Source organism: Pyrgilauda ruficollis, unplaced genomic scaffold, assembly GCF_017590135.1.
Source record: "Pyrgilauda ruficollis isolate IOZ18807 unplaced genomic scaffold, ASM1759013v1 scaffold154, whole genome shotgun sequence".
Classification (NCBI taxonomy): domain Eukaryota; kingdom Metazoa; phylum Chordata; class Aves; order Passeriformes; family Passeridae; genus Pyrgilauda; species Pyrgilauda ruficollis.
In genome coordinates, this window is record NW_024514099.1 from 512360 (window position 1) to 539627 (window position 27268).

Here is a 27268-nt window from a genome sequence, read left to right on the forward strand (position 1 = left end):
AGATTTGTTTTATTAAAAAACTTGCAATAAAATTCCTTGGAATTCACCATCTCAACTTTGAGAATTGCAATATTTTACTAGTACGTAATAACACAGTCTCACATATTTACATTATAATCCTCTATTTAACAAAAATAGCCATGTTGAACTACTGATTAATGCTTCCAAATATTAGCCTCAACATTTCGGCATTTCCCCCAGCTGAGTCACTGTCTATGCTCTTTAGCATTTACAGTATCTAACAAAGCAAAAAGGACACAAAATAATAAAAAGTATGTGTCTCATGATTTCAGGCAAATCCCTTTAAAATGGTAGCTCTCCAACTCCAACATTTTTCAAGAGAAATAAAGTGCATTGGAGAGGAAGATGTATACATTATAGAATGTCAGCAAAGAGTTAAAAGTTTATTTGCAAGACTGTACAGAAGGAAAAAGGCAAAAAAAATCTTCACAAACTGCTACTGCACAGCTTTGGCAGCACATCACAGGTAGCGGGGAAAGGGAGGGAATGAAAAAGCCAACTACAAGAAAAAGGATGGCCCATGCAAATGCCACAGTATGACTTTGCCATAACCTTTGGGTAGGTATTTCCCAAACCAAAGCTGCAGCATAGCCAGAGCCACAGTGCAGAAGTGTAACAACCCAGCATCCCCCCAGCTTGCTGAGCCTGCTGGCTCTGCCAGGCAGGGACAGAGAGCTGAAGCCTCCTGGTAAATCTGCTCCTGCTGTCCAGAGCAGGGCTGATTACTTTAGAGAATTCCACTGGGACAGACCATTGTCTCTCAACTTAATGAACTTATTTTGTTAAGCTGTGCACTGATCCATGTGGTATTTACTTCAGTCGGGATTTTAATTCCCTTTTTAACACTGGCATTTGCTGGTATAGCTCTGCTGCATTTGAGAAGTGACATGGCTAGCTTTGTAACTATCACTGAAAACCAGGATACTGCTGCTTTGTTCAGGAACTGCATATAAGTGGGATGCCACCTTTTTTTTTTTTTTTTTTTTTTTTTTTTTTTTTTTTTGGTTTGCTTATAAACTACTCTAAATAGAAATAATTCTCTTCTGGAAATGGATGGAATGTATATTTTGACAAGTACAAAACCGTTTTAAATGTTCACTAAAGACAAGGAACATCTTGGTATAAAAATAACAGACCCTCCCACCCACTGTCCCCTCTTTACATATCTGATTATAAAATGGTACAATCATTTCAGGTTCCTACTATGAAACAAGTATTGTGGATGGCATTACATACATATACAAAACATTTAGATATTTGACATCTGAAATAACTGTATACATTCAGAGCAAACAAGCATCTTGACCTGGCTATTGTGTTTAATGCTACTCAGGACAAAGAATCAAGAAATACACAAGAAAGGGAAAACACTATTACTCCTTTTTTTTCTCTCATTTCTTTTGCCATTCACTACAGAAAGAAATAACTTCCACCAATTCACAATTAAAATGTTTGAGAGAGACAAAATTAATTTCAGATGGAAAAATCATACATTGGCTTTTCATTCAACATTCACATCTTTCATTTCTTTATTTCTCCCTTTGAAATAGAGCTCCTGCTTAGAAGGGTGTTTCCTTGAAAAAGAAATGGGCAGATAAAGGGGCCAAGTGAGCGTCCAGCCCAGCGGGGTAAGTGGCACAGCAGAGGGGCAGCCCTCACCCTTGCCCTCACTCTCTGTCCCAACCTGCAGCTGCCATCTGTTTCACAAACAAATTCTCCCTGAACAGTCCATCTGACATTCCTCATTCTCCGAAACTATCAATTAGTTCAGGTAACAGCTTGGTAAAATGAAAGCAGTGCTTATTTTGGATCAATTTCCCCTATTTAAGAAGCCTGTGAAAGCTTCCCCTATTTAAGAAGCTGTGAACACCTCCAGCCTCGTTTTCCCTCAGCCCTAAACTACTCTACGTTGTGTTTCCTGCTCACGCTAACCAAGCCGATTCACTGCCGTCATGCTGCCTGTGCCAAATACTCTCACACATTTTTACATCTACAAAACAAATGAGTCTGCATGGGCTCAGTGTTCATCAACAAAGTTCCAGTCCCAGGGTCACCACTAGCCACGAAGAAGCTTGGCTGTCCCCAACCTGCTGGAAGCCCATGACCTGCTTTTCTCCAAGCCCTGGAGCTGAACTTGGGCAAGCTCCCTTCCCCTCTCCAACCTGCTCCAAGAGATACTGGCAGCACAAAACACAGGAGAGGAAGCAGCACTGTGCAAGTTTGATCCCATGATCTCCTTCCCCTGCAACAAATGTTCACCCTTGTACAAACACTTGTGAGACAGGCTGGAAAGGAACAGTCTGGATTTCTCTGCCATTTTAGTCCTGTGAAATGGATGCACCCCAACATCAGTGCTCTTCTTCCAATGACTTCCTTGGGATTTGATCCAGAGGTCATTAGTGAAATCCAAGGGACCACTTATCATATGTGATTTCAATAGTTTCTTTTTCCACATTGCCTCCATAAAGCCTTTTTCCTTGTGCCACAATTTCCCTCAAATAAAAGGCCTAAAAATGACAACTGCTTCTGATTTCACAACAGTACATACTCACATCAATGCACTTTTAAAGCATACATGTCAATTTAATTCTATAGAGTGCTTAAAGAATGAACTGCAGTGCTATGATAGTCCTGATCCTGGTTTTGGGGCTCTAAGCAGTCAGAAAATAAAAAAACCCAAACCCTCAGTAAGTGCCATATCTGTATCACCACCAGAATAGGTGAGCTGTGGGGAGGGGATGTAGACCTGATGCCTTGCACATCTGCATGCACACATCAGGTCATTTGTGAGTGCAAAATTCTGCCTATGCATACTACCTATTGAACAGACCTTTGGGAAGGCAGCATAGTGGAACCCAAGAAAATCCAGGTACACTCTGAGTGCAGTTTCTGTCTCACCAGGTTTTATCCTGCAACCCAGCCTGAGTGATGATGAGCCTCACTAAGGCAAATGTTTCTCCCACCTACCACTTGCTCATGGAAAAGAAAAGTGCTTCAGATGACAAGGCAGGAATTGCTGGGAGAAGCACAGGAACTTAATGACAGGAGTACCTTTACCTGGGAGCCCACACAATCTCGTGGCCACTGCCCCTGTGCAGGAGAGGCCCCCCACTCAGTCATGGTGCCAGCCTGCAGAATTGTATCCATGAACACTTGCTTGTCAAGGGGCTCTAGAGGACTTTGTTCTTTCCTGGCTGCATGCTAAAGGCTGCTCTCCCTTCTGAACAGCCAGTACTGCATCCCCAGCAGCTGAGCCCCACCTACTTAAAGCCCAGGCTTAGCGGGCAGCAGTACCAAGGTGTGCATGGGCTTGCAGATATACAGAATTAAGGCTTTCATACGTGTTACAAACACACATTAGGGGCTCTTTAATGTTTACGAAGCACCTCAAATTCCCAAGGCAGTTCACAGGTTATACATGCAAAGGATATTTTCAGTCAGGTCAAGCTTCAGGAAAACATTTCTTTTTGACACAGGGGCTTAATTATGCTCATAGAAGACCTGTTGAAAATAATGCAATTTTGGTGCAAGTCCAAAATTAAGTGTGGGTTTTTTTAAGAAGGACGGAATAAAACATTTACTTAAGTGCTTTCCTAAGTACAGGCTTCAGTGATGTGTAACCCAGCTTTGCCCTTATCATCACTTAACAGTGCTCAGATCTGCAGAACACCTGAGGACAGGAATGGAACAACATCTTCCCTGAATGAAGCTGCAGGTAGAACTGGGAAAACAAAAGCAGAAAGACTCCTGACCCAGATTTGCTAGGATGCCTCTTCTAAAAGGCGTATCAGTAATTGGTGATATGTCAAAAACACTCACCCAGCCTGGCACCCTGCCTCTGCCAGTGGCCACCTGTGGACCCTGAGGGACCTGATCTAACATGGGATATTTAGGAAAAGTGTGTGCACAGCACAAGACCTCTATAAAGTTCCTTATTAACTCTCAGAAAGACATGCAGGTTCTGAATTACCAAATCTGTGATGCCTTTTTGAGCACAGGTCCCTTTAATGATTTTCCTGGGCAAAGGACCCAGCTCAGTATCAGCTGGGAGTTTTCCCTCCTGCCTTGCTTTTCCACAGACTTTGATTGCTCTGCTGTGCCCTGGGTGGTTCTGCTACAGCAACAGCTAATTGGTCAATCTATCCATTGAGATGAACTTAATTCAGTTCATGAAATAAAATGAAGACTTTGTGACAGCTCCTCTGAAATCCAAGCAGTTTGGCCAGGAGTTCTCTGCCTGTGTGCTGAGCTACAGTGTGCATATGTGAAAGGATCACTGATAACTTGGACATCATGTTTGTCCTGTGACATGTACCACCCAGGCTCCAGTGCTGCAGAAGAAATTGTACCAGTGTGTGGACTTTCTGTAAGGAGCCCTGACTGTATATAACCAGCCTCACTCCTTCCCCTGCAGTTGTTTGAAATTAATTTCATTCCTGGGTCAAAATTTGATGTAAGCACCACTTAAATCTGATTTCAGCATTATTTACAGAGCTTAATTGGAGCTGATGCAGTACCTTGTGCAAACTCTCGTGTGTAGGGATCAATTTCAACATTGATGTGTCAGGCCTTCTCCACAGCAGCAAGGAATAGAGCAGGCACAAAAGAATGAAGAAAACAAGATTACAGAACCACAAATATTGTCAAGACTAACCTAGTGTACCCTCTGGAACAATCTGCAACTTTCTTTTTTAACCAATAATTCCAGCTGCCTCTATCTCTTTAATTGAAAAAATATTTTAATTCCAACAGCTTCTAAAGATGTAACAGCACATTTATGAGTCATTTTCACAGAATCACTGAATAGCTTGGGTTGGAAAGGACCTTATAGATCACCTAGTTCCAAACCCTCTGCCATGGCCAGGTGTGGTGTTGCATTTTAGTTAAATGGTATGCTCTGTCTCACCTCTCGAAAATGTATGGTTTATTCCAAGCCTGTGAACCTCCCCTGAAGTATCATGTATCTGTAATCCCACTGGCCCAAGTCTTATTCCGTGCCCACTTTGAATCTCCCTGTTAAACTGTGCAAGGGAGAACAGATGCCTTCTTGGCCCTTCCCTCCCCTAGGCTCCCCCTCTCTCCCCCTCCCTCCCCTTTCCCCCCTCAGTAGCCATGCTGCTCCCGGGGGTAGAACCCCAAATAAACCCTCATCTAATCAGCACCCTCAGAAGCCATGTGGAGTCTCCTTGCCTGCCTGCTGCTGCCAGCGAACTCACAGCCTAGGGGGCCCGCTGGGGACTCCCTGGGGAGCGCCCCCAAAGGAACTGCAACAGCCAGGGACATCTTTCCCTAGACCAAGTAGCTCAGAGCTCCATCCAACCTGGCCTTGAACACTTCCAGGGATGGGGCATCCACAGCTTCTCTGGGCAACCCCTTCCAGTGCCTCACCAGCCTCACAGTAATAGTTTATTTCTAATATCTAATCTAAATCTGCCCTCTTTCAGTTTAAAACCTTTACCTCAAGATTACCCTGCAATTTAGGGACAAAGAACATAAAACAAAATTAAACTAAATGTTTAATTAGTTCTAAATGGACAGAAGAGCATGGAGAATATTTTTTCCTTCTTTTTATAATGAAGATTAGGGATAAACACATTTGTTCCTGAATAAAATCTGACAAACAAAAATTTTGGCTAGAAGCTGGTTTTCACATTTAACAAGTAAATCCACGAAGAGATTAAATGCAGTGAGCCCCAACTGTTGCATTTTGAGATGCTGCCATGACACTGCCAAATCAAAATGTTTGACCTCTGCACAAAATTTCAATGTAAGATGAATTGTTGATTCTGTGGACTGACTCAGGAGGCAGTAATGTGATTCAAATCATCTGACTCTCAACAGAAACTATGTATTCTTGTGTAACAGTAAGCTTCTTCACATTTGAGTATTTTGACTGAAAAACCAAATTACACACTGAACAATTAACAATGAGCTCTTACCTGGAAAGCAGAGCTCAGGATGAAATAAATTATTATGTCAGGTCATTATTATTTAGGTGTTTTGATTTATATTAGTTCTTTTATTTTCCAATTCCCTCCCCAAATTCCCTCCACAATATATTTTGGTGTATGTATCTGTACACAAATCGCAAATATTCTGTTATGCTTCTGAAAACATTGACAGGGACACTCTGGAGGGCAACAAACTACCTGAACTCTTTTTAGATAACAAGCAGACAAAAACTGCTGTCAAAATATGAGAAATGAAACACACTAAGAGAAAAGACCCAAAGCAAAACAGGAATTAAACATTTCAAATGGTTGCCTCTTGCTCCCTTAGCAATTTCTGACACTGACAGCAGCATCTCCAGACCCTTTGTGAGAATACTGTCACCCGCTTATTGCGGAACTGTTAATAAGCAGCCTCTGGAAACCTCTCAGATGCTCCTTTAGCCCACTGATCTGGTTTTGGTCTGTAAAATTAAGAAGTGATGTTATGTTAGATCTTTTTTTCCAGCTACTGAATTGTCACTTGGAGGAAGAACACGAATGTACTGACACCTGTGAATAGCATAAAATACAGGATAGGACTACATGGATAGACTGATGCTTTAAGCTCTTCTTTCTCTCCTTCACACTGTACAATACTCATCTAGAACAGAAATTTAAGAGACAAACTAATGCCATTTTAGCCCAAATTTCTGCTAATTCAGACCTCTCTCACAAATAAAAGCCTTCAGAATATACCATTTCCAAGCCTGCCACTTAATGAAGGCAGGTGTTACATTAATGCAGGTGCTGGTGCATGATCCTTCTGAAGCCAGCCACATGTAATTCATGCAGAAACAACAAGGCAATGATAAATCTTGGTCAGATCATGAAGTGACCAATGAATGGGAATTCAGGTTTCTGAACTGAACTCTTGAAAAAGCTGGGGTCAGTCAATATAAACAAAGTGTCCATCCATAACAAACTATAAACAAACAAACAAACAAAATAAACATATGCCTTTTCAAAAAACACAACAAAAATTTGATTGAACAAGTGTAAAAAACACTCAAGCTGTCATTTCAGTTGCATGTTTATGAGCCCCTGGAGAGTTCCATGACTGCTCTCAAGCACGTGGGTAAACTGGAAGTGTCTCCACCTCCCATGTGAACCAAACAAAGGTGTGTAGCTGATGAAACTGCATCCAGGCAGACACAACAGTTGCTATTGCTTTTCATGACCATCTCAGCATGGAGTGCGCAGGAGTGACAGTGCTCTGGAGGCATATGCATGACAGGTCCAAATCCTAGAAAGCTGACTCAGTCCCTACCCATGACCCTCCCCTGTAGTTTAGTGTTGGATCTCTGTTTTTCAAGATTTCACCTCTTCACAGTCTTGATCAGTGGAAAGCTCCACATCGGAGAGTCCAACCTCCATTGCCATAATCAATGAAATATCTGAATCACTGCTGATTGCTGGCTCCTGTTCATCTGTGAGGGTAGAAAAGATAGGAAAAGGTCATGTCTTTCTGTTAAAGTATTACTAATTTTTAGTTCTGCAGGTAGAATCCAGAGGTCTCTCTGCCACTGAGATTGTGATTAGATTACAAACTTTGCTGTTATTCAATATCTGTCTAAAACACTTCAAAAATATTCCAAAATCCAAGACATTCATAGTGAAAAACTTGATGAAAAGGAGCCTAGATGGGTAACATTTTCTTCTCTTAATACTCCCAGGGCTTTTCATCCAGGTCCTTCATGAACTTCTCCCACCACGTGAAAATTTCCCTCCCTGTCCCCTTTCACTTTCTCAACCTGGCATCATCCTACTCTCCCCACAAAGATAGCAAGCTAATGACAAAGCCACAGGCACCTAGTGGAACAACTCAGTCATCAGGAAAACATTCCCAACAGGAAAAAAATCTGCCCAAACCCTCATTAAGTGACAGAATCTCAGAGGACATTTTTAAGAGGGCACTACTCTAATGTAGGAACATTGACACTGGGCAAGGACAAAACAAATCCAGGACTTTGGACCAGGCTACCTGCCTTCTCAAGTGCCTTCTCTCATCCTTTTCTAGTCTCTTTAAATTCACCCTTTTCTCTGTTTGAAGATACCTTGCAGGTTCTTGATCCAGGCCAATGGGATCTACCTTAATGCACCATGACCCCAAATACACTGAGAGTTGTATTGTTGACTTCTGCCAAACTGCAAATTACATCGTTGGAAGAGCAACTTGTTTTTGTTTTGATCCCACAGCACTTATCATGTGTATATTTAGTAGCAAATAAAGCCAACAGATTTTAAACAACTGAAAACTAATTTTCTTTGAAGAACAATCAGGAGAAGCTCTGCCGCTTCTCTTCTCCGGCTAGCTGATGTTGAGAGTGAGGGGCGGCAGTTTTCCCCCTGGAGCTCCTTGAATCCCAGTTGTCAGTTGTGCAAAGCACACTAGAGAGATTTTCAAAGGCACAAAACTCTCATAGGTGGCTGAGTCCCTGAGAGAAAAATTTGATGGTTCATATTTTCAAGTGGTTTAATTACAAAGATGGTATTTATTCTGTAACAATACAATGTATTTAAATCTGTGGCAGTTTTCCCTTTACATATTTTATTTTTCAGACAATAGAAGCAGAGCCTGATTGATACTAAAAAGTCTAGAAGTTGAATATCTAAGAATTCATAAGTAAGAAACACGACAAAGGAGCCAGAAAAATAATAACTCCTCACAGTTTAATTATTCACTTGCAGCTAAGTGAGCTCAGTTAATCACCTCTCAAGAGCAGCATGATTTTAAAAAAATTTAAATGTTAAAACCCCCACATGTGTTTACTTGTGCTGGGATTAGACCTCATGTTCTGCAGAGAAAGCTTGAATAGGGTCTGCATCATTCAAAATGAAAGAGTCAGTGTTTTCCTTTGCAATTCTTCCCAGCTTTCACCCTGGATTGCTTTTATATTTTCTTGATTGCAAGATAAATTATTAACGCACAGAACATCTTTATATCTCTATCTTTTTTTCTCCCTTTCAATATGACAGTAGTAAGCATTTCAAGACACTGCTTCTGACTATAAATGTTTCCACCAAAGGTGGAGGAAGTATTTACAAGTTGAATGACACATCCTGCAGATTCAGTGGTCTTAACATGATGTTGAACCTTCATGTGAGCTGCTAGATCCTAGAGTACATGAGAGCATTTCATACTCCTCCAACACCGAAAGCATCACCTTTAGTGGTAACAGCTCCCTGAGTCAGAATAATGTGGTTTCAGACCACTGGATTATTTATCATTCCTCTACTCAAAAACAGTGAAAATTATGCTTAAGAGCAAGCTTATATTTGCAAGACAGAGCTCCTGAGGTTTAGCCATGTTGAACAGCCACTTGGAGCACTCTTGAGAGACAAGGTTTTTTACATCTGAACTAGCTGAGCAGAAGAAAAGGACTGCCTGAATAGTGACAGCCGAATGCATGCTGAAGAGGCAGGCAGAGCTGCCAACACCAAATGTCAGAGCATCCGACAAGCAGTGTTTAATAATGCTGAAATGTTATTTTAAGAATTGTTGTTTCTTCCAGGGTTGCACAGCAGAAAAAAAAATCCAAAGTTCACGAGTTCAAGACAGGCAGATAGAACAGGACCAGATTTGCAGCTCACATACCTAGTATCTGATGGGGGTACAGCATCACACACTCTCCAAACCAGCAAACTTGAGTTTTACTTTACAAATCCTATACAACTGCTCAAATTCTTGGATCTTAGTCTTTGCAAAGTGTGGGCTTTTGTAGTCTTCTTTGGAACTGAAGTACAGGAACAAGGAATGATCCTAAAAATGCCTATGCCTGTGTTCTGGCATTGATTTTCCAGCACCATGATAGTGCCTAGAAACAGAAGCACTCCAACTTCCTTGCTTGCTACCAGTGTGGCAGTTGAGAATCCTAAAGCTACAGCTTCAGCAGAGTGGGGAGAACAACTTGGATATCACCATTCTTACACCTTCCCTTTCAGGGAAGCACTGCCATTTCTTTGGAAGCTGTAGGCAACAGAAGGAAATTAATGCATCCCTCCACATTATCTGCTGGCTCCTGTAAACAGGAATCCTGCTACTGACCCCAACACACACAGGAGTAAACTCTGGGAGGCTGCACAAGTTACACCAGACACAGATCAGCTGTAGGTAACTCTGGCTGCAAGGTCTTCAAACTGCCTCACCGTGGCTCCCCCACACAAAACAGGCTTGCCAGACTGTGCTGGTTTGTTTTGTTGGTTTTTTTTGGCTGGCTGCTCAATAACACAAGCCACCACAGTTACTGTTATTTGTTAAAGGTAAGCAAACCTCAACTACATTGCAAGTGCCAGGAGCTTAGCCTGCGTTTTGCATCCCTGCCTTTCAGATCCTATTTACAATGACAGAGTTTATACAATCACACAGCTTCTACAGGAGATGCCTGACTCACTGTTAACAATCTCTATGGCTCTTTTGCAAGTTTTTTGTAATTTGCTGTTTTTCTTAAAGCCCTGAAGTCAGACGAGGATCCCAACTTTCAGTGAAGATCTCAGCTTTCACTTAAAAATAAATGAAGCTTAAGAGGCAAAAAGGAAACAAAGTGTTTTAAAAATTAAATCTCTATTTTCTAGACAGATTTTATGCTGGAATATCTGACTTGTGATTTTAGATACGTGAAATTGGCAACCCTGTCTTAACTACACACACTATAATACTTCCACTGTGCTTTACAGCACTTCTTGCCATGGGGAGAAAGCCTTTTGCTTAATGAAGCAAAAGGCACATCTCAAGCTGCTTTTCAGCCAGTGTTAGTGCCTACAGCAGGGAACCGTAGACCTCCCTGCCACATTCCTCTCATGTCAGGGAAACATAATACACTACAGCATGCTGCCTGTCCAGACAGACTTTTTCCACTCACTTGTATTTCCTGACACACATTCGTTTGAGAGGTGAAATTAACCAAACTCCTTCTCTAGCCAATATTGTTTTAAATCAATTACACTAGCATGGGAAGAATATCACCACGTAGATTTGGAAGTGGCCTACACAAAGGTGTACAGCTCTTGCTTCTTGAAAAGTAATGAAGTGATGCTTACATTTGAATATTAGTGCAATCAAATAAGGATGAAAATAGCTAATTACTCTGGTGTATTGAAAACAGTAAGATTGCACAGTAGTAACAGTTACCTACTGCTGCTGCTATTCATGACCATTGGTGTAAGTCTGTAGCTGTTGTACACTAATAAATATTCCAAAAGAAAGAGGTCAGACAATGGGTTTCTAAGAATTTGATACTGCTTGCAAGAAGCTTGGAAGGGAGCTAAGCATTGAACAGCAAATGAAAAGTGCATTTACAAACCCATTCCTCTGCCAAGTATGCAGGCATGGGCACCAGCTGAGATATACTTGCAATGACCCACTCAAGGGTGAGAAACAAGCTGGTGAACTTTGCATTGGAGAAACTCTGGCGGACTTTGCACTCATGGAGGCCTCACTCCTGATCACCACTGTGCTCCTCCCCAGGAGGCCACATCCCATACTGTCCTTTGATGTCCCCAGGACACAGACAGTGCCATGGGGTTCTCCTAAAATTGTTCCAGCTTGCCTCAGAAGCTGAGTTTTCCCCCAGGCTCACCAAGCTGTAAAAGCCCATAACTGGGCTCAAATGTCAATAAGCAATTTACATCCAGGAAATCAGCAGAAAAATGAGACCACACTAAAATGTTAACAACAAAAGCTTCTTGGCATTAAATATATATATATAAGGTTTGTCTAAGATGGCACTTTTTTCCTTCTCCAGACCTTTGGGTAACTCTCTGCTATTACACACATTTGAGAGCAAGCAGAGAAGTACTACTACTCATTTCACATCCTCGCTGTAGTGAAATATACCTTATTCCAGAACTCTTCAGTTTGTGAAGACAGATTTAAACAAAACCATGAAATCCCTGGTGGTAGTTATGCTCCCAGATCAAGACAAGTATCTAAAATGCATGCATTACCATGAACCTTATTCCAGTCTAGGGCTCACTTCTTCTGAGAAAACATTCAGATATGTCTAGAAGGATTTTGCTTCGTAAGAAACCAGAAATGTGGCCATCTCCTAGAGATTTGAGGATCTGATCAGAAAATATATCCAGAGTCACTAGAGGCATTGATATGCGATCTTTATCAAAACACATTCTGCTCAGCTTGAAGCCACGGAAGAATGCCAATGCAAACAGTGCTAGTCAGATTTTATTTCCAGTATAAGAACAACCAGGATACAATTCATCACATTTGATTTATGAGACATATCTAGAGTCCTCTATTTTTCTTTGTCTGTCTAAGAAAGCACTTTACCATTACAGAGTTTATTGTTACCTCCTACTGTGGCCTTGCCATTGCATCACTTGGCTGTTTCTAGTCTAAGAGGAAAAGCATCTTATGAAATTATTACCTCAAATGGCAAATCATTTCACAACAATACCAATTAAATTTATCACTAAGACCCCTTCTTTTAAAATTACTACTGATTGTTAAAACTATTCTCAAGTTAATTGATCTCACAGTTATCCTTGGATCATTTTATAAGTCTCAAATTCCTTCCATATCATCTTGAGAATTGTAACACTACAGAATGGGCCATAACTGCACTAACATAACATAAAATAAAATACATGTAAAAAAATGCCAATAAAATCTCTAATGCAAAAGAAACAGTGAGAATATGTTGGAGGAGAAAGGGTTATAAAACCCCTTGCTAGTAATGCAGTCCTCCTGTACACAGAGGCTAATAAAACAGATGAAGGAGTTTGGCTACAACTGAGAACAGAGCACTGGGAAATATTTTATTGCTGTTCCCTAGAATCAGAGGGAGATTTATCTGAGCAGCAAGGGGAACAAGTACTTGTGTGGTAACTGCTTTTGGAAGGAAAGGTTAGAGTCATTTTTGTAAATAACAAGCCAGAGCTCTGTGAATGTACTAATAATGTACTAATAGCAACAGAGCTTCTTCCAGGAGGTAAAGCAGATGATGTCTGAAACATTTTGCAAAGAATACCCAGACACCAGCACACAGGGAAAGAACAACATGCCATGACCTGGCAAGATTAATTCCAGAGGACACCTCAAAAATATGTTTACCTGCGCCAAACCCCTAAGTGATTGAGAGATTTGACAGATGGGTCTGGATATGATGTAAAACACTGGAGGCTCTCCCAAAGTAAACTTGGTTTTTGTTTTTTTCCTTACTACTGAATAAAAGGGAAACAAAATTTCTTCCCTTAATCTTTTTCTAGGGTATGTGATTTGGGAGAAAATACAGCATCTCTTAAAGAAAAACATCCAAACACTTGGTTCTTTGTCTTTAAACATCCTGCAGTATGAAGCGCTACTATCATCATCATCATCTGGAAATCACACCCCAGTACCTCAAGCCGAGCATCAAAATTGAAAATTTATTAGTAATATAACTAATTTTCTGAAACCTAAATTTGGAACGTTGTACTTAAGCAATAAACTTCAACATCAATTACCTGAGAAGACTTTTTGGGCTTTGGCAAGACCAATAAACTCATTTTCAGAGAGACTGCAGAAAGTATCAGCACCCAAATGCTTTCTCCAAAAGAAAGCAAAAAAAAATTGTCCAAATAAGGGTAAATAACACTGGGAGCAGACAGCAAATACATTTGCAAAAGACTGAGCAAAAAAAGGGGCAGAACACATACCAGATGTTATTGTATGGAAGTAGTTGGGCCCAACTGGCTAGAAAAGTAAAACTTCTTTTTTCCCATTGTATATATAGGTACATCTATCTTTAATGAGCATATACTAAATCCTTGGGATTTTACCCAGGAATCAGAACACTCAGCCTTTGAAATTCACAGCACATATTAACATTATTTTAGTAGTCAACACTTTGGAAATCAGTCTCTTCTCTATGAGAGACTAATTGACATTTTGGGAACTTTTAATCAGCTGCCAAACCTCTCTGTTATACCGCAAACATGCCTCTGCCAGGTATGACACAAGAAAATAAAATATTTTTGCTTTCAGTTTAATTTCCTCTTTGTTCTTACTCTTAATGGGTCATGCTCATCATGTTCCTGGGACCAGCAGGGAAACTCCTTCTTTGGCCTACATACTGCAATATAATTTTCTTTTCACATGACTAGACTTTCCTTTTTCTCACTGGAAACTAAGTCAAAATTTGGTCACAAAGATCACCAGAACAGTCAATGGAGTCATCATACTGTCTCTTGCACTTTATGCTCTTGGATCAGCTCATTCCCACATTCAAGGTCCTTCACAGTTAACTGCACATCTGTCTTCATAGAATCACAGAAAGACTTGGGTTGAAAGGAACGTTAGAGATCATCTAGTTCCAACCCCATGCCATAGACAGGGACGTCACCAATTAGATTTTATTCACTACAAAGTGTTTTATTCCATCTTTGACCCCATACCTCAGTCCCACACTCTCATCTTGTTTCACTGACAGACAAAAACCACTCTACTTTCTTCACAACAGGGTGTCCAGCCTCTTAAACCTTTGCAAAGCTGCTTTTCCTTTCTCTTTCCAGGCCATCCCACTGTCTAGAAGGAGAGAGGGACAATGGGATGCTGTTGCACACCCTCCTTTACTGTTCACCACTGGTTATCCTCAAACACTGTGTCCAAACACTGCACCAGGTGCACCTCTGGTCAGCACACCATGTTCTTCTGATCCCGTGGGAAGTTCCGTAAGTAAATGTGGAGGTATTACACTCAAAGTACCAACTGGTACAAATTATTATTATTATTTAGAACATGCAAAATTATTCATGTCCTTAATTGAAAAGCAGAAAATGACATCTCTCATAAGAAGGGAAAAGATTAAAAAACCACTGAAGCACAGGGCTTCAAGTACATGACAGTTGTGATTTTCAAGTACCTTAGCTGCCATTGGTAATATATTACCAGTTTTCAACACCTGCAAACTGTCCCTGCATGAGGTGTGGTACGGGAACTATTGGTTTTCTTAGCTGCTGAATGACCAGCATTCCTTGGTGTTATTGCAAAATAATGAGCATGAAGGGTTAAAGTTACAGAAAAAAACATGCTTTGTCATGTGTTTTTAATGGTGTGTAAGGGATCTTGCAAGGATTATCCCAGTAGCCAAGGTGAAACGTGGAGAGATAAACACCCTTTGAGCAGTGAGCAAACACCTTTATTCACACTGCCAGCCATTCAAAACTCTGAAGGGACAGCAGGTGTGAGACAAAAGCAGACCCTAAATGCTGTATGTACTAGTGTGTGGTGTACAACACATAGCTTATTGGCAGGCTGGCAGAATAAAGAGACTTTTACATCCAAGCAGTATAATCCCACAGTTTAATCCTGTGCATCTTAGCTTCCATGGGCTATCCTGAGGACTGCTACTGTGACTGAACTTCCTTATCTATATTTTAAAAACCCTATTCAGCAGTGTGCTCTGCTTCCAGCAAGCCTGAAAGAAGGAAATAACAGCCTCACTCAAATACTGGATTGAATGAGAAAGAGTGTTATGATGAGAGAAATTTCAGTTCTTGTGTTTCTAAGGAACATCAGGAAGAACATTCTTTAAAGGGGTGATTTAGAGATGAACCGGCCAACACCGCACAAATCCCTCAGAGCAATCATGCTGCAGTGGTATCCCAGCTGGATACAATATTAATCCAGAAGACTCAATGTAAGATAGTAGTTTCCAAAACCTTTTTCTTTGGTCTGATCATGCTGCAGAGCTGTGACCTCTCCTTGGGAAACTCCATGGCAGAAAGCAGCTGCAAAAAGCCAGCTGACATTGCTTCTCCTCAGGACTGCAGGGAAATGCAAGAAAGCATTTGGTGCTTGGAAGAGCAACATACCATAGGCACAGGATGAGGCTAGGACATGGAAGTGGACTTGCAGCTTTTTATAGGATGTTAGAAACTTCTCACTCCTTCTTCAGGTCATGTGCAAGGTGGCTACTATTCAGTGAAAATCCACAGAGGAGAAATTAATGCTGAGAACTTGATGTAAAACATAAGACTGCTGTGACAAACAAAACCCTCCATATTTCTGCCTGATCACGATGAACTGCTTCCACAATTACAAGTATGCACGCAGCTATAACAGAGAACAGCACCTTGCCTCAAAGACACCTCCTGTTTATTTTTGAATGAGGGGGCTGGAAAAGCTCACAGTCTGCCTGAGTTTGTCTGTCATGGCAGTGTGTGCATGATTTTCCAATCTGTCTCTTTAAATACCTTCTACTGCATAAACTCTCAGGTCACCAGCAAAGCACAGTACTGAGCAATCAGATACTGAACTCTCAAGAGCAGTTACACCAAACATCCTTGAGCAAAGATGTCACAAAAATACCTGTGCATCTATTAGAGGATTTAATGAGCAAATGCACAAGGAGGGGGCAGAAGAGCTCAACAGTGGTGGAATTACTTGAATAAGGAATGTGATTATCTCCTCTCCCTCTCTCACACATGATCATGCCTTCCTATCCAATGCTGCTAACACTAGGCTCCACCTGAGATGCCAAGATCATTTCCAGGATAAAGGGGCAAGTTGTTAGCCCAGAACTTTGTGGGCTTTAATTTTGAATTTTGTGCATGTTGGTGGGAACTTCCTCCTTGTCATGCATGTTGGGGACAGTGAACCTTGACTGAAATTCAATTCCATTAGAAATGCCCATAATAAAAATTTCACCCAGGGATGTCTTTCTCATTAGATATTAAAAAAAATATACACAGTAATGCAGTCAGAAAAGAAAACCCTACAGACGTGGTGGAGGAATCTGCATATCAGGTAAGTAATTTTTACTGCCGTCACTAGCAAAATACAACTTTTAACAGTTACCAGCTTTGAAGTTTAACTTTTACTTTAAGGGAAAAACAGTCTTCCTTTTTGTTCAGTATAAGGAAGCAACATGCCTGAGAATGCTCTGTTGCAGCAGCAGCTCCAGTGCCTGAAGCAGGGCACAGCTGTAGGACCACTGTGCCTGACAAGTCAGAGCAGATTAGGACAGCATTCCATGGTCATCTATCCACACACCCTTCCCCATCCTCCATGCTACCCAAGGGTTGCCCACAAACAACAGATACATGCGGAGACCCTACCATTTTATGTCACACCTTTTTCTTTTTACCCTCTGACACCTCACAGTGAAATTAGTGTCCCTCCCACCAGCTCAAGCATGTGGACTTGCAGAAATTGACCATTTCCAGTCTCCTGCCACATGCTCACAGGACTGTCAGGTACCTGTCACCAAAAACCTGGGAGACACTGGACCAAAGTACACTGCTTAGGCTAAAGATTAATTCTTGCAAGTTCATAAAAACAGAGAATACTTGACAGAAACAGCACAACTCAGAGAAAATATATTTTTTAACTTTACAAGACTGTCTAACCTGATTTGATTTGGACATCTGAGTTAGTTTTGTCACAGGACATAGCTTATCTACTTACTGCAGCTCAAGAGATAAAAAATAAGTGCAATTCAGCTGTAGACAAATGTGTAACAACAGAAAAAAAATCCCAAAATCATGGAGCCCCACCAATTTCTCAATGACTCTGTAAAAAATCCCAGTTTAAAAGCAAAGAACATGCTTTTCAGTCTCTCAAATTCCATCGGGTTGTAGATGTAGTCTTTCTTGATGGTGTGGCACCAGCAATAGTAAACATTCTGTGGACAGGGCTGATGCATATATTGAAACAAAGTAAGAACATGAACCTGAACAGATCACTACAGATACACCCTATAGCTGTTCACTATTTCACTATTTCTTCTCTTCCAGGATGGGTACATAGGCAAACAGATTATAGGATGATCAATTACATAAGAACATCCCTTTTTCCAAACAGAAGAAACAATTTCTGCTGTGTTTATGTCTGTTAGCAATGAAGGAAAATAACATGACAAGCTGAAGTGTCACCTCTTAATTTTATGAGAAACACAGTAGATTTAAAAAATAAATTGCAGTTGCTTTCAAAGCATTCTACCAGTTTAAATCTCCTCCCTATGGGCTTCTTACAGTATCCATACACTTCCTCTTCTGAAGTCCCTAATTAAAAATTCTGCAAGGAAGCTTTCTTTAACATCCACTTTCACAGAATCCTTACAGAAAGAGGTTTTAATCCGAATTGAAAACAGTGCACACGTAATTTCTGGGCCCCCTTTTCAGATACACTCTTGGTAAATTCTTGTATCTGGTCCTCCCTCATACACACAGAGAAAGGACAGCTCTGACGTTTACTGACCACTGGCAACACTTATGATGAGGTACTACCAACTTCTGGAGTTTTCAAAAATGTCTTATTTAGACTAATTAACCTCAAATACTTCACTATTCTCAGATTTTTTTTCCTCTGGAGCCTTACGTGATGATGTTTCAAAACAACAGCAGGAAAAAGGGCAGACAAGTGTAGAAACCAGTTCAGTGTAACAGTACCTTTAACACAGGGAGTATTACTCTGCGCTTAAAGTGGAAGCTGTAAGAGACCTGCTCTGGAAGGGATGTCCTGGGTAGCTGAGTCTACTCTCCACAATAGTAATGGCTGCACAACACAATCCCTTTCAGATTTGCTAGCAATTAGCATCATTCACTGCACCAGCTCCCCAACCACTTCATTCATCTCTGTGCCAGTGCAGAACTGCAGATGGGCGGCAGCTAAAAGTCGTAATACCCAGTTTTCAAAAGAGCCCTCCATGCAACACCAGACCACAGAGATTTAATTTTTTTTTCAACATCCTACACTGACAGATGAGTTCAGCTGCTAACTCTCCTTTCCTTAAAAGCCTATCACAAGTCTATCAAACCTTGCAACACATTTCATATTCCAGTGTAATCATGCAGCTTTTGAACAGCTTTATCACAGATCCGATCTTCCCTGCAGCCACCTCACTAGTTTCACTATCAGTAATGTATTTACAGCTGTGGCCAGTTTTCTGACTGAGAAGGAAATCTGATCAAGACCCATAACAGCAAAATGTGAACGTTTACACCTAAAAGTTTGTAACTTCGCACTATTTGGATAGTCTGTGTACTGGGAAGGTCTTTTTATGCCACTAGGTCTGTGGGTCAGCCTTTTGCAGAGGGTGCAAATTACTCAGACTGCTGCTGGCATTTATGGATTGGCAGGTTGGAGATGACATTGTCAGCTGATAGGCTCTATAGACCTCATATAAATGGGACAGAGTACTAGCAGGAAAATTAAAGTAGATTTCTGCAGTCTGAAAGAGCCCATAGTTTCCATCAGGAACAACTCTGCAAGGACCTCCTGAAAAGTTAAGCAAAACTGCCCAATTTAATTGGTCCATGTATAGTTGTTTTTATGAGAAACATGTCTCTTTTCATTAGTTTAGAAATAATAAAAAAACCCCAAATGAAAAGATTATAGCAAAACCTTTCCTTTTGGAAAAGTAAACCTTTTTAATGTCTTTTGTATCCTCTTTAGGTTGCTTTCATGGTTTACTTAGAGGATTAAGCAACATTTTTTATCTAATCAAAAGCATTCCACAGGAAAGAAAACTGAACACATATAAACTGCATCACGAGCACATAAGATGAGGATTAAAATATGACTAGGAGGTGTGCAGAACCACTGTTTGTTTGGAACAGAGATGTCCAAAATGTTACTTGTGTCTTGTGGTAGGGCTAGTCTACCAAATAAAATTCTAACAAGCTTGTCTGAGTACATTAAGGCACATTCAATGCACTCACAGAGAACACATGAGTACAGAACAACAATAAAGAAAAGCTCTCATAAAGGAAGAGGTCAGCTGTTTATCTTGTATGTTTATTTTGGAAAATTTAAATCAGTTGATGCCAATCTCCTTTTAACTGGAACATTCCTCTGACAATCAAGCAATAGCTCAACATTTTTTTTTCCCATTAAAAATAAATCTGAAATGCCAGGCCTGGCCTGCTACACTGAAATATTGTCTGAAAAAATTTATGAAAATAGCTTCATGTAAAGAAGAAAAAAAAAATCTGCCTTTACAACAACTGAAACCACATTGACAATATTAACTTAAAGAGTTCAAATTAATTTAATGTGAGTCTCCTCCTGAACCTGTGTCTCCTTCCTGCCTGCCTTCCTTTCTGTCCCAAATGAGCCCGTATTAAAAAGAACATAGCACATTTTTTTTGAACTGAGGTCTGAAACCAAGAGTTTTGTCTCTCCAGCCTAAAGAGTGCACACATGTTCCCTCCTCATTTACCTACTCCTTTTGCTTCTTTGTTCATGGTTCACACAAGTAACGTGACAAAAAAGTGAGTTCCATTTACAGGATTGCAAAATGCTGGGTGTGATAAAACCGAAAGAGGGAAAACCAGGACAATAAGCAGAGAAACCAACACTGAAGAGGGAACTCAATCTCACCTAGAGGCCACTAAATCTGGCTAAAGGGAATCTGAGGATAATTTCTCATTTGCAAAGTGCCCTTGGAGCCTTGGGTCTGGCTGGTAGGAAATCCTGCAGGGACATCAACAGAAACTGGTATTAGGGTATATAAATCTAGGGACATTTAGCATTTCCTTCCAAATAAGCCTCCAGTCCAAGTGTAATTTCAACTGAACAACTTCTGGCATCAGAAAATCCCCTCCAAAGCCCAGCTTTTATCAGGGATGCTTGCTGAAATGCTCATGGGAACACGACAAAGGCCAAACCCAAGACATCAATTTTCTGAGTTTCTTCTTAGAGCAGTGGATGGGAAAGGTCAATTTAAGTTTCAACAAACTGCATCTGGAATTTTACTTGAAAATATGTTCATTAGGTCACTTGGCCACCACCACTAGCATCAAGACCTCCCTAACACTCTACATGTGAAACTCAAATTGAAACAGAATAACTTGAAACCACTTTTCTCTGCATACAGAACCTTTGTCTCTTAATTTTTAAAGTTATTATATAGTCCTGTTTCTCCTTCTTTTGTGTTCTGAGCATTAACACTCCTTGGAGAGGGAGAAGAAAGAGTTTTTACCCTACATAATGATACCTCCCTAGAAAAATAAAAGTAACAAAACCACTTTAACCACCTGGAAACCAACCATGTAATTTCAAAAAACGTAAATGCATTTGCACTGTTCATTTTTATTTCTCTTTATTATACTACTGTAAAGTTAGAGTCAAAACTCTGTGGGATTAAGTTCGGTTTTAACCCCTGTTGCCATTCCTTTTTTATTCAAGTTTCTTCACTTTCCACTCCTCTCACTGAAAAGTGGTCTTGTCCAGGAGGTTCCCAGGCAGTTCCAAAACAAGTTAGACCCCAGGAGCCTTTAGAAAACACAAGATTAAAATATTGGTATATTTTATATCTAGTCTGGAAAAAGGGCTTTTAGAAGCTGAGTACCACTTTATAGTAAATTTTAAGTTTTTACAAGGGAAGTGGTCTTGTATCTTTCAGTCACAATCAAGCAAAAACTGAAGGATTAATTCAGGAATAGAAAAGAGACAGAAGGAATTACTGCAAACACATGTAATTGTTTCTGCCCTGTGGAATATACATTTATAGTAGTTTAACTTTTGAGGGTGAACAACTAAACCACAACCTTTCTCCCAAAGCTTTCCTCCAAAGTGCGCTCTTAGGCTGCAGGCTTCTCCACAGCTGGAAGCATGTTCCATCTCCAATAATAGGTTGGTAGAGGGTCATTTTTCTAAAAGTCCTTCTTTAAGGCTATTTTGGTCTTACAGATTGACAGGTATTCATGCGCAGAAAGATAATTTGCTGGTGCCTTTTAAAAATGCAATTACAGGGAAGTAATGAAGTTTAGCAACACCTTAGTTGAATTCAATATCCTGAGCACTTGGGGGCAAAATCTGAAGTCAGGTTTCTCATGTATACATGACACACCACATTTGGGGGCTGTCTCCCAAAGAAACCATAGCAGCTGAAAACCCTTTTATAATAACATTGTGTTATTTAATTACCTGTGCAAGGAACTGGCAGATTTTAAACCCCCTTTGTGTGATTTTTCCCCCCACTGAGATGCTACAATTTAATAAATTTAGTAAAGCTATTTCAGCTAAATGCTTTTCATATTCTGACTTTGCCAGAAGCACCCTTCTTCTATACATTTTCTGTGCACTTGTCCTGTATGAGCATTTTTTTCATTGTCTTATAGCACTATGCTACATAGAAAGTGGAAAATAGACAAAAAGTTCACAGAGATCTCCAGGTAAGTTGTTTTGCACATTGTGTATATTAATTCATGGCTTAATTATTGCCACCCAACAGAGCCTATGTTCTTGCCTACTCCCTGAGTGCTTCAGATATGTTAACATGAGTTACAATGAAAAGAACAGTCAAATGTATTGGTACTTGCAAAAAACAGTCACAATAAAAAGCCAGTTTGGGTGGATATTCATTAATGCAACTCTGATGCTAGTGTGCACTGTGCTGAGTACAGCCTGAGTATATTCCCCAGGATATATTTATTTATCCCCAGGATATATTTTCTCCAGCCTTGCCACTGGAGTGGCAAAGATGACATCTAGCTGGGCAAGAATATACCCATGTGGGTCCTATTTTCAGCACCCCTAAATGGGAGGGCTAAGGCACCCCTCCCATTCCCAGCTCTCAGGCAGGAGAAAATCCTCTAACATGCATGCCAGAAGCTGGATATTTGCTCTTGGATATTGGGCTTGACCTGTTACCTTCTTCTCTCCCAATCATTCCCATTTTCTATAAACACTCATAAGCCAGTTTCTCCATCTGGTCTATCAGTCTCAAAGCATCAGTTTCAAGCACTATCTTCACTTAGAATTGCCCACATCCAGAACATCCAGAATGTCCAGGTATTAAGAATTTAATAAGTACTCTTATTTCTAGGTGAAGTGGCCTGGTTACTGTTGCAACCCTGGAGGATCCCTGAAGCACCCTAATTTCTGCAGGGGTTGGAGGAAAGTGATGAAAAAATGAGTAGGATTTCACTAATATTTTATGAGCAAATACCACTGATTTTTTTTAAATTTTTTTTTTGGCTGAAATCGTGGTGTGTTAGAGACTGTATGTGAAAGTTTGAGCTGTTGCCCCTACAGCAGACTGGAGAAAATTTAGACCACAGTAGTTCTGGATGCTTCTTGCAGGCCAAACATCTCCTGCAAGATTGTTTTTCTGCCATACAAAAAACTATCACATAGTTACATGCACACTCCCCGCTCCCTTTCACTTGATCTCTTCTAAATGCAACTCACTCATGTTTTTTGAGAAATCAGAGAATTGCTGGTTACAACACAAGAGCTACAGGTGTAAGCATGCATATGATCCTTTAAATTCTTCTGAGAAACCAGTCAGCGTCCCTGAGCAAATGATTCTCTTGCACGTTCACAGTCTCACAGCCTGGATGAATAAGGTGAAAAACATTATGTACCAATGACTGGAAATATTTTATTAGCAGAGCCTCCAAGAGGACAGCTGCCTTTTCATTGTCCTTCTTTTCCCACTAAATTTACAGGACCTGTTTGCTTGCTGTGATCTGCTCTTTGAGGCTTCTGGAAGTGGGCCCATATCTGTGTATGCACTGACTGATTCAGCACAGCCTGACCCCAGCAAGGCTCTCTGAGGTCTGCACAGTATAGGTGAGCACTACTTTTGCCTTGCCTATCTGAACTGACAGCAGCAACCAGAGGCACACTGGAATCCTCCCCTTCTTCTGCCTGCCTTACTGTAGAACCACTGCTCTGCCATACTTCTTATTTCTTATTTTCAGGTGCTGATCCAAGCTGGATCTTTGTGTCTCCCATTTGGTTTTGTTTCTGAATTGATAAGAAAAAGTTTCAGAATCACAGTAGTACATTGTATCTTCAACAGCACTTCCTGATGATTTCAGTGGAGGCTTTTGCATAAAAACTGATGAGAATAAAAACTCCACAGACAGTTCAAGTGTAAATAATCAAGTCAATTGCATGCAATTGAACTGAATTGAACTGAACATCTCTTGCAAGGAAAGGCTTTTATTGTCATGTATAAATAAAAAAGATTAGCTAGTATGAAGTCATCTGGTCTCTGCAGTTCAGATTTGTATTTTGCTCTACATTGTCAATTTTGCTTTAAAAGCTTTCTTGTTCAGTGTTTTACCCAGATACTTGCTAAAGACAGTGAATACAGAGAAAGATACAAACTATGTTACCATTGGTGCCAGTCCTCAGGTCCCCTTTTCCCCTGCACACGCGCAATGCAGATTCAGAGCAATTGGGAATGATACATCTAAGGACACACTTGTGCACCAACACAGTGTGGTACCTGGACCCTGACCAAAGCACACCAGGAGCTGACCAAAGTTACTCTATCTCCCTCCTCCTCATCTGGGCAGGGCAGAGAAAATACAACAAAAGGCAAGTGGGTCGAGCTGAGGATAGTGAGAGGTCACTCACCAATTACCATCAGGCACAAAAGGGACTTGACTTGGGGGAAAAATAATTAATCTAATTTATTACCAATCAAATCAGAGTAGGATAAGGAGAAAGAAATCTTAAAACATCTTCCTTCAACTCCTCCCTTCTTTCTGGACTTAACTTCACTCCCAAATTCACTGCCTGTTTTCCCCCTAGCAGCACAGGGGAGTGGGGGTTGTGGTCAGTTCATCACATTTCCTCTGTCACTCCTTCCTTGTCAGTGGGAGGACTCCTCGTACTCTTCCCCTGCTTCAACATGGGAACACTCCCACAGGAGACAGGCCTCTAAACTTCTCTAACGTAAGCCCTTTCCACAGGCATGGTTCTTCACTAACTGCACCAGCATGGGTCCCTTCACAGGGTGCAGTCCTGAAAATACAGGCTGCTCCAGCATCCTAGAGCTAGCTGGCACTGGCTCCACTGGACAACTAGGAAGTCTCTAGCAGCTTCTGATAGAAGCCACCCTGCTACCAAAACCTTCTCAAGCAAGCCAAATACCTACAGTTTTTACAGGAGCATTTTTCCTTCCTTAGTTTCATTGTCACAGACAATAAATCCCTTATGTCTCTTGCATTCACTGAACATTAATAAAATGCTTATATACTCAGATATGAGCATTCAAATGAGATTTGAAGCTTCATCCTTTCTTTGCCTAGTTGTTCATTATGATTTTTGAGCAAAATAGACAGCTGTGCAGGGTCCAGTTTTGATGGAGATAGTGTGCTTGCTTTTGGGAATAGTGTGGTGAAAGCTGGCTTCTATGTCCGTCTCTTCTCTTGTGCTCCACATTTCTTTCTTCCTATTATATTGGCACAACAACTTCTGGATCAGAAAATTGATCCAAATGAAACAAAACCACCAGGAAGAAATTGGTTGGCTTCTGGACTGGGCTTCCAAGGCAGTTACACAACATAAAAGCAACATAGAGGCAGGAACATAATTTGAGACAGACAGAGGCAAGCCACGGACTGTCACAGACTTCAAATGTACAGGAAGTGTTAAAAAATGGAGCTTCCACTACTGAAAGTCAACACTATATCTCGTCCTAAACTTAAATATTAAGCAATCTTCATGGCATCTGCAGTCTTTTTGGGACCCTAGGTTAGTCCAGACTGCTGTGAGTGCTTACCATGCACTCTGACAGCCATATCACAGCTCAGTGGGGACAAGGGACCTTATTGATCTGATGTCTTCATCCTTGCTCTGTACACAGTGTCAATGGATGCAGATGTGAAACAGAAAACAAACAAATAAATTAGAATTTAAATTTCCCCCTTGATTCACAGCAGTTTTGTACATCCCTTTTTGCAATTTTCTCTGCAGAAACACTTTCAGTTTCACTTCTCAACATATGGAAAGAAGGAACAGTTTTATAACAGAAAAACTTCTCTGTCTCTTTAGAGTCTGACAGGAGTCTCATAGGTGTATTATGATAATCCAGAGAACATTTTTAATACCAGCTATGTTTCACTTGGTGACTCTTTCAAACCATCAGTGCTATGTTGGCATCAGTGTTGGTCCCAAAACAATCTAGGAACTCAGCTCATTGGAAGTTTTGGTCCATGACAATTATTTAGTACAATATCCCCACAAGATTTTAGTAGAACCACCAGGACTTATGTCACATGCCAGGCACATGGGACCCAATCTGCTCAGTCTTTAACTAGGTCCCATCAGTATTCTCTGGCACAGTATTAGGACTTGCTAATGCAAGTGTTAATAACTTGCTGCATTAACTAGTATCTAGGGAGTTTTTCCACGTTTTCCTCCCCCTTTATATTCCACCTATAAAACCCTACTATTCATAGCAAGGAGGAACAGTCAAATGGTTACAAGACAACAGTGGATCAGATTCTTATAATGCACTTTCATCCTCTTCCAAAGGCTGACTATACTTCAGAAAGATATTTTAGACATACACAGATCAAAATAATTACCTGAAAAGTTATATTAATAGATTTAATGAAGAGCTATCAGAAGAGATTTGAAAGGGTCCTAACAGTCACGATGAGCTGTACGTTGGCAGGGTTTTATGGAAAGAACAAAATGAGAGGCAGAAAAGGAGCTACTGATATTGTCTAGACTGCCCACACTGTTGTACAGTGTGCCAAACTCTGTGGATTTTGCAGGTGATATGACACCTTGGGGGAAAGTTTGTGGTTTTTCACACTAGAAGTCCTGCTCATGTGCACAGTAGAATTATTTATGGATCTCCCTCCAGCTACAGAGATAGTACTAATGGGATTTCTGAGGCCAGATGCGGTGGGATAAGATGGAACATGCTGAATGGATGAATGGAGCATAAAAGCTTGTCTAAGTTGAAAAATGGGAAGTATTTATGAAGAGATAAACTTTACTGGCAAAGACAGTGCACATTATTTACTGCAGAAATTAGTAACTGCTTGAGAGAGATAAATGACAATGGATGCTATAAAAGAATAAATTCCAATAACTACTTTTCATCTGCCAGTGTCACTATACCTTCAGAATATCTAGATGCTACTTTCTCAGAAAACTACCTTTTTTAACCATATTATTCAATCCCAGCTGAGCCTGACCCAAAGAATATTGCAATGGTTTCCTCACATCTTCAATCCACCCTCTGAAGCTGGTGTAGCCAGAGCTCCTTCAAGTTCAGATCTTAGCCGAGTCCAGCTTACACTCATATCATATGTAGAGCAGGAAATTCCACCTGCACTGAGATTTCCAAAAATGTTAACATTTTGCAAAACTCACTACTAAAAATTAGGCACCGCAGATTTCTCTGACACATTATTGTTGAAAAAGATCCTTAGGTTGTCATCTGTCATATGCTCTGGAGAGCTGAAAAAATCAGAGCAGTAAAGTCAGCTGAGATGAACTCTTACATACTTCACACTATTTTCCCCCACCCACTCTCCCCCCCCCCCCCCCCCCCCCCTTTTCA

The 27268-nt window shown here is 40.6% G+C and overlaps 1 protein-coding gene across 4 annotated transcripts in view; it reads right to left on the reverse strand.

Moving 5' to 3' along the window:
* Window positions 1-27268, reverse strand: part of RNF150 (ring finger protein 150) — a 135116-nt gene that overhangs the window by 19455 nt on the left and 88393 nt on the right. For 2 of the 4 annotated variants that reach the window (XR_005954670.1, XR_005954671.1), the window contains exon 7: window positions 7332-7438. Coding sequence is in view for 2 of the 4 variants with exons in the window: in XM_041461773.1 (XP_041317707.1) it covers window positions 7320-7438 (119 nt within the window). In the remaining 2 variants the exon portion in view is untranslated. Of the gene's footprint in view, window positions 1-51; window positions 7439-27268 lie in introns of those variants that run through there. The other 2 variants (XM_041461773.1, XM_041461775.1) reach the window with 1 other exon arrangement.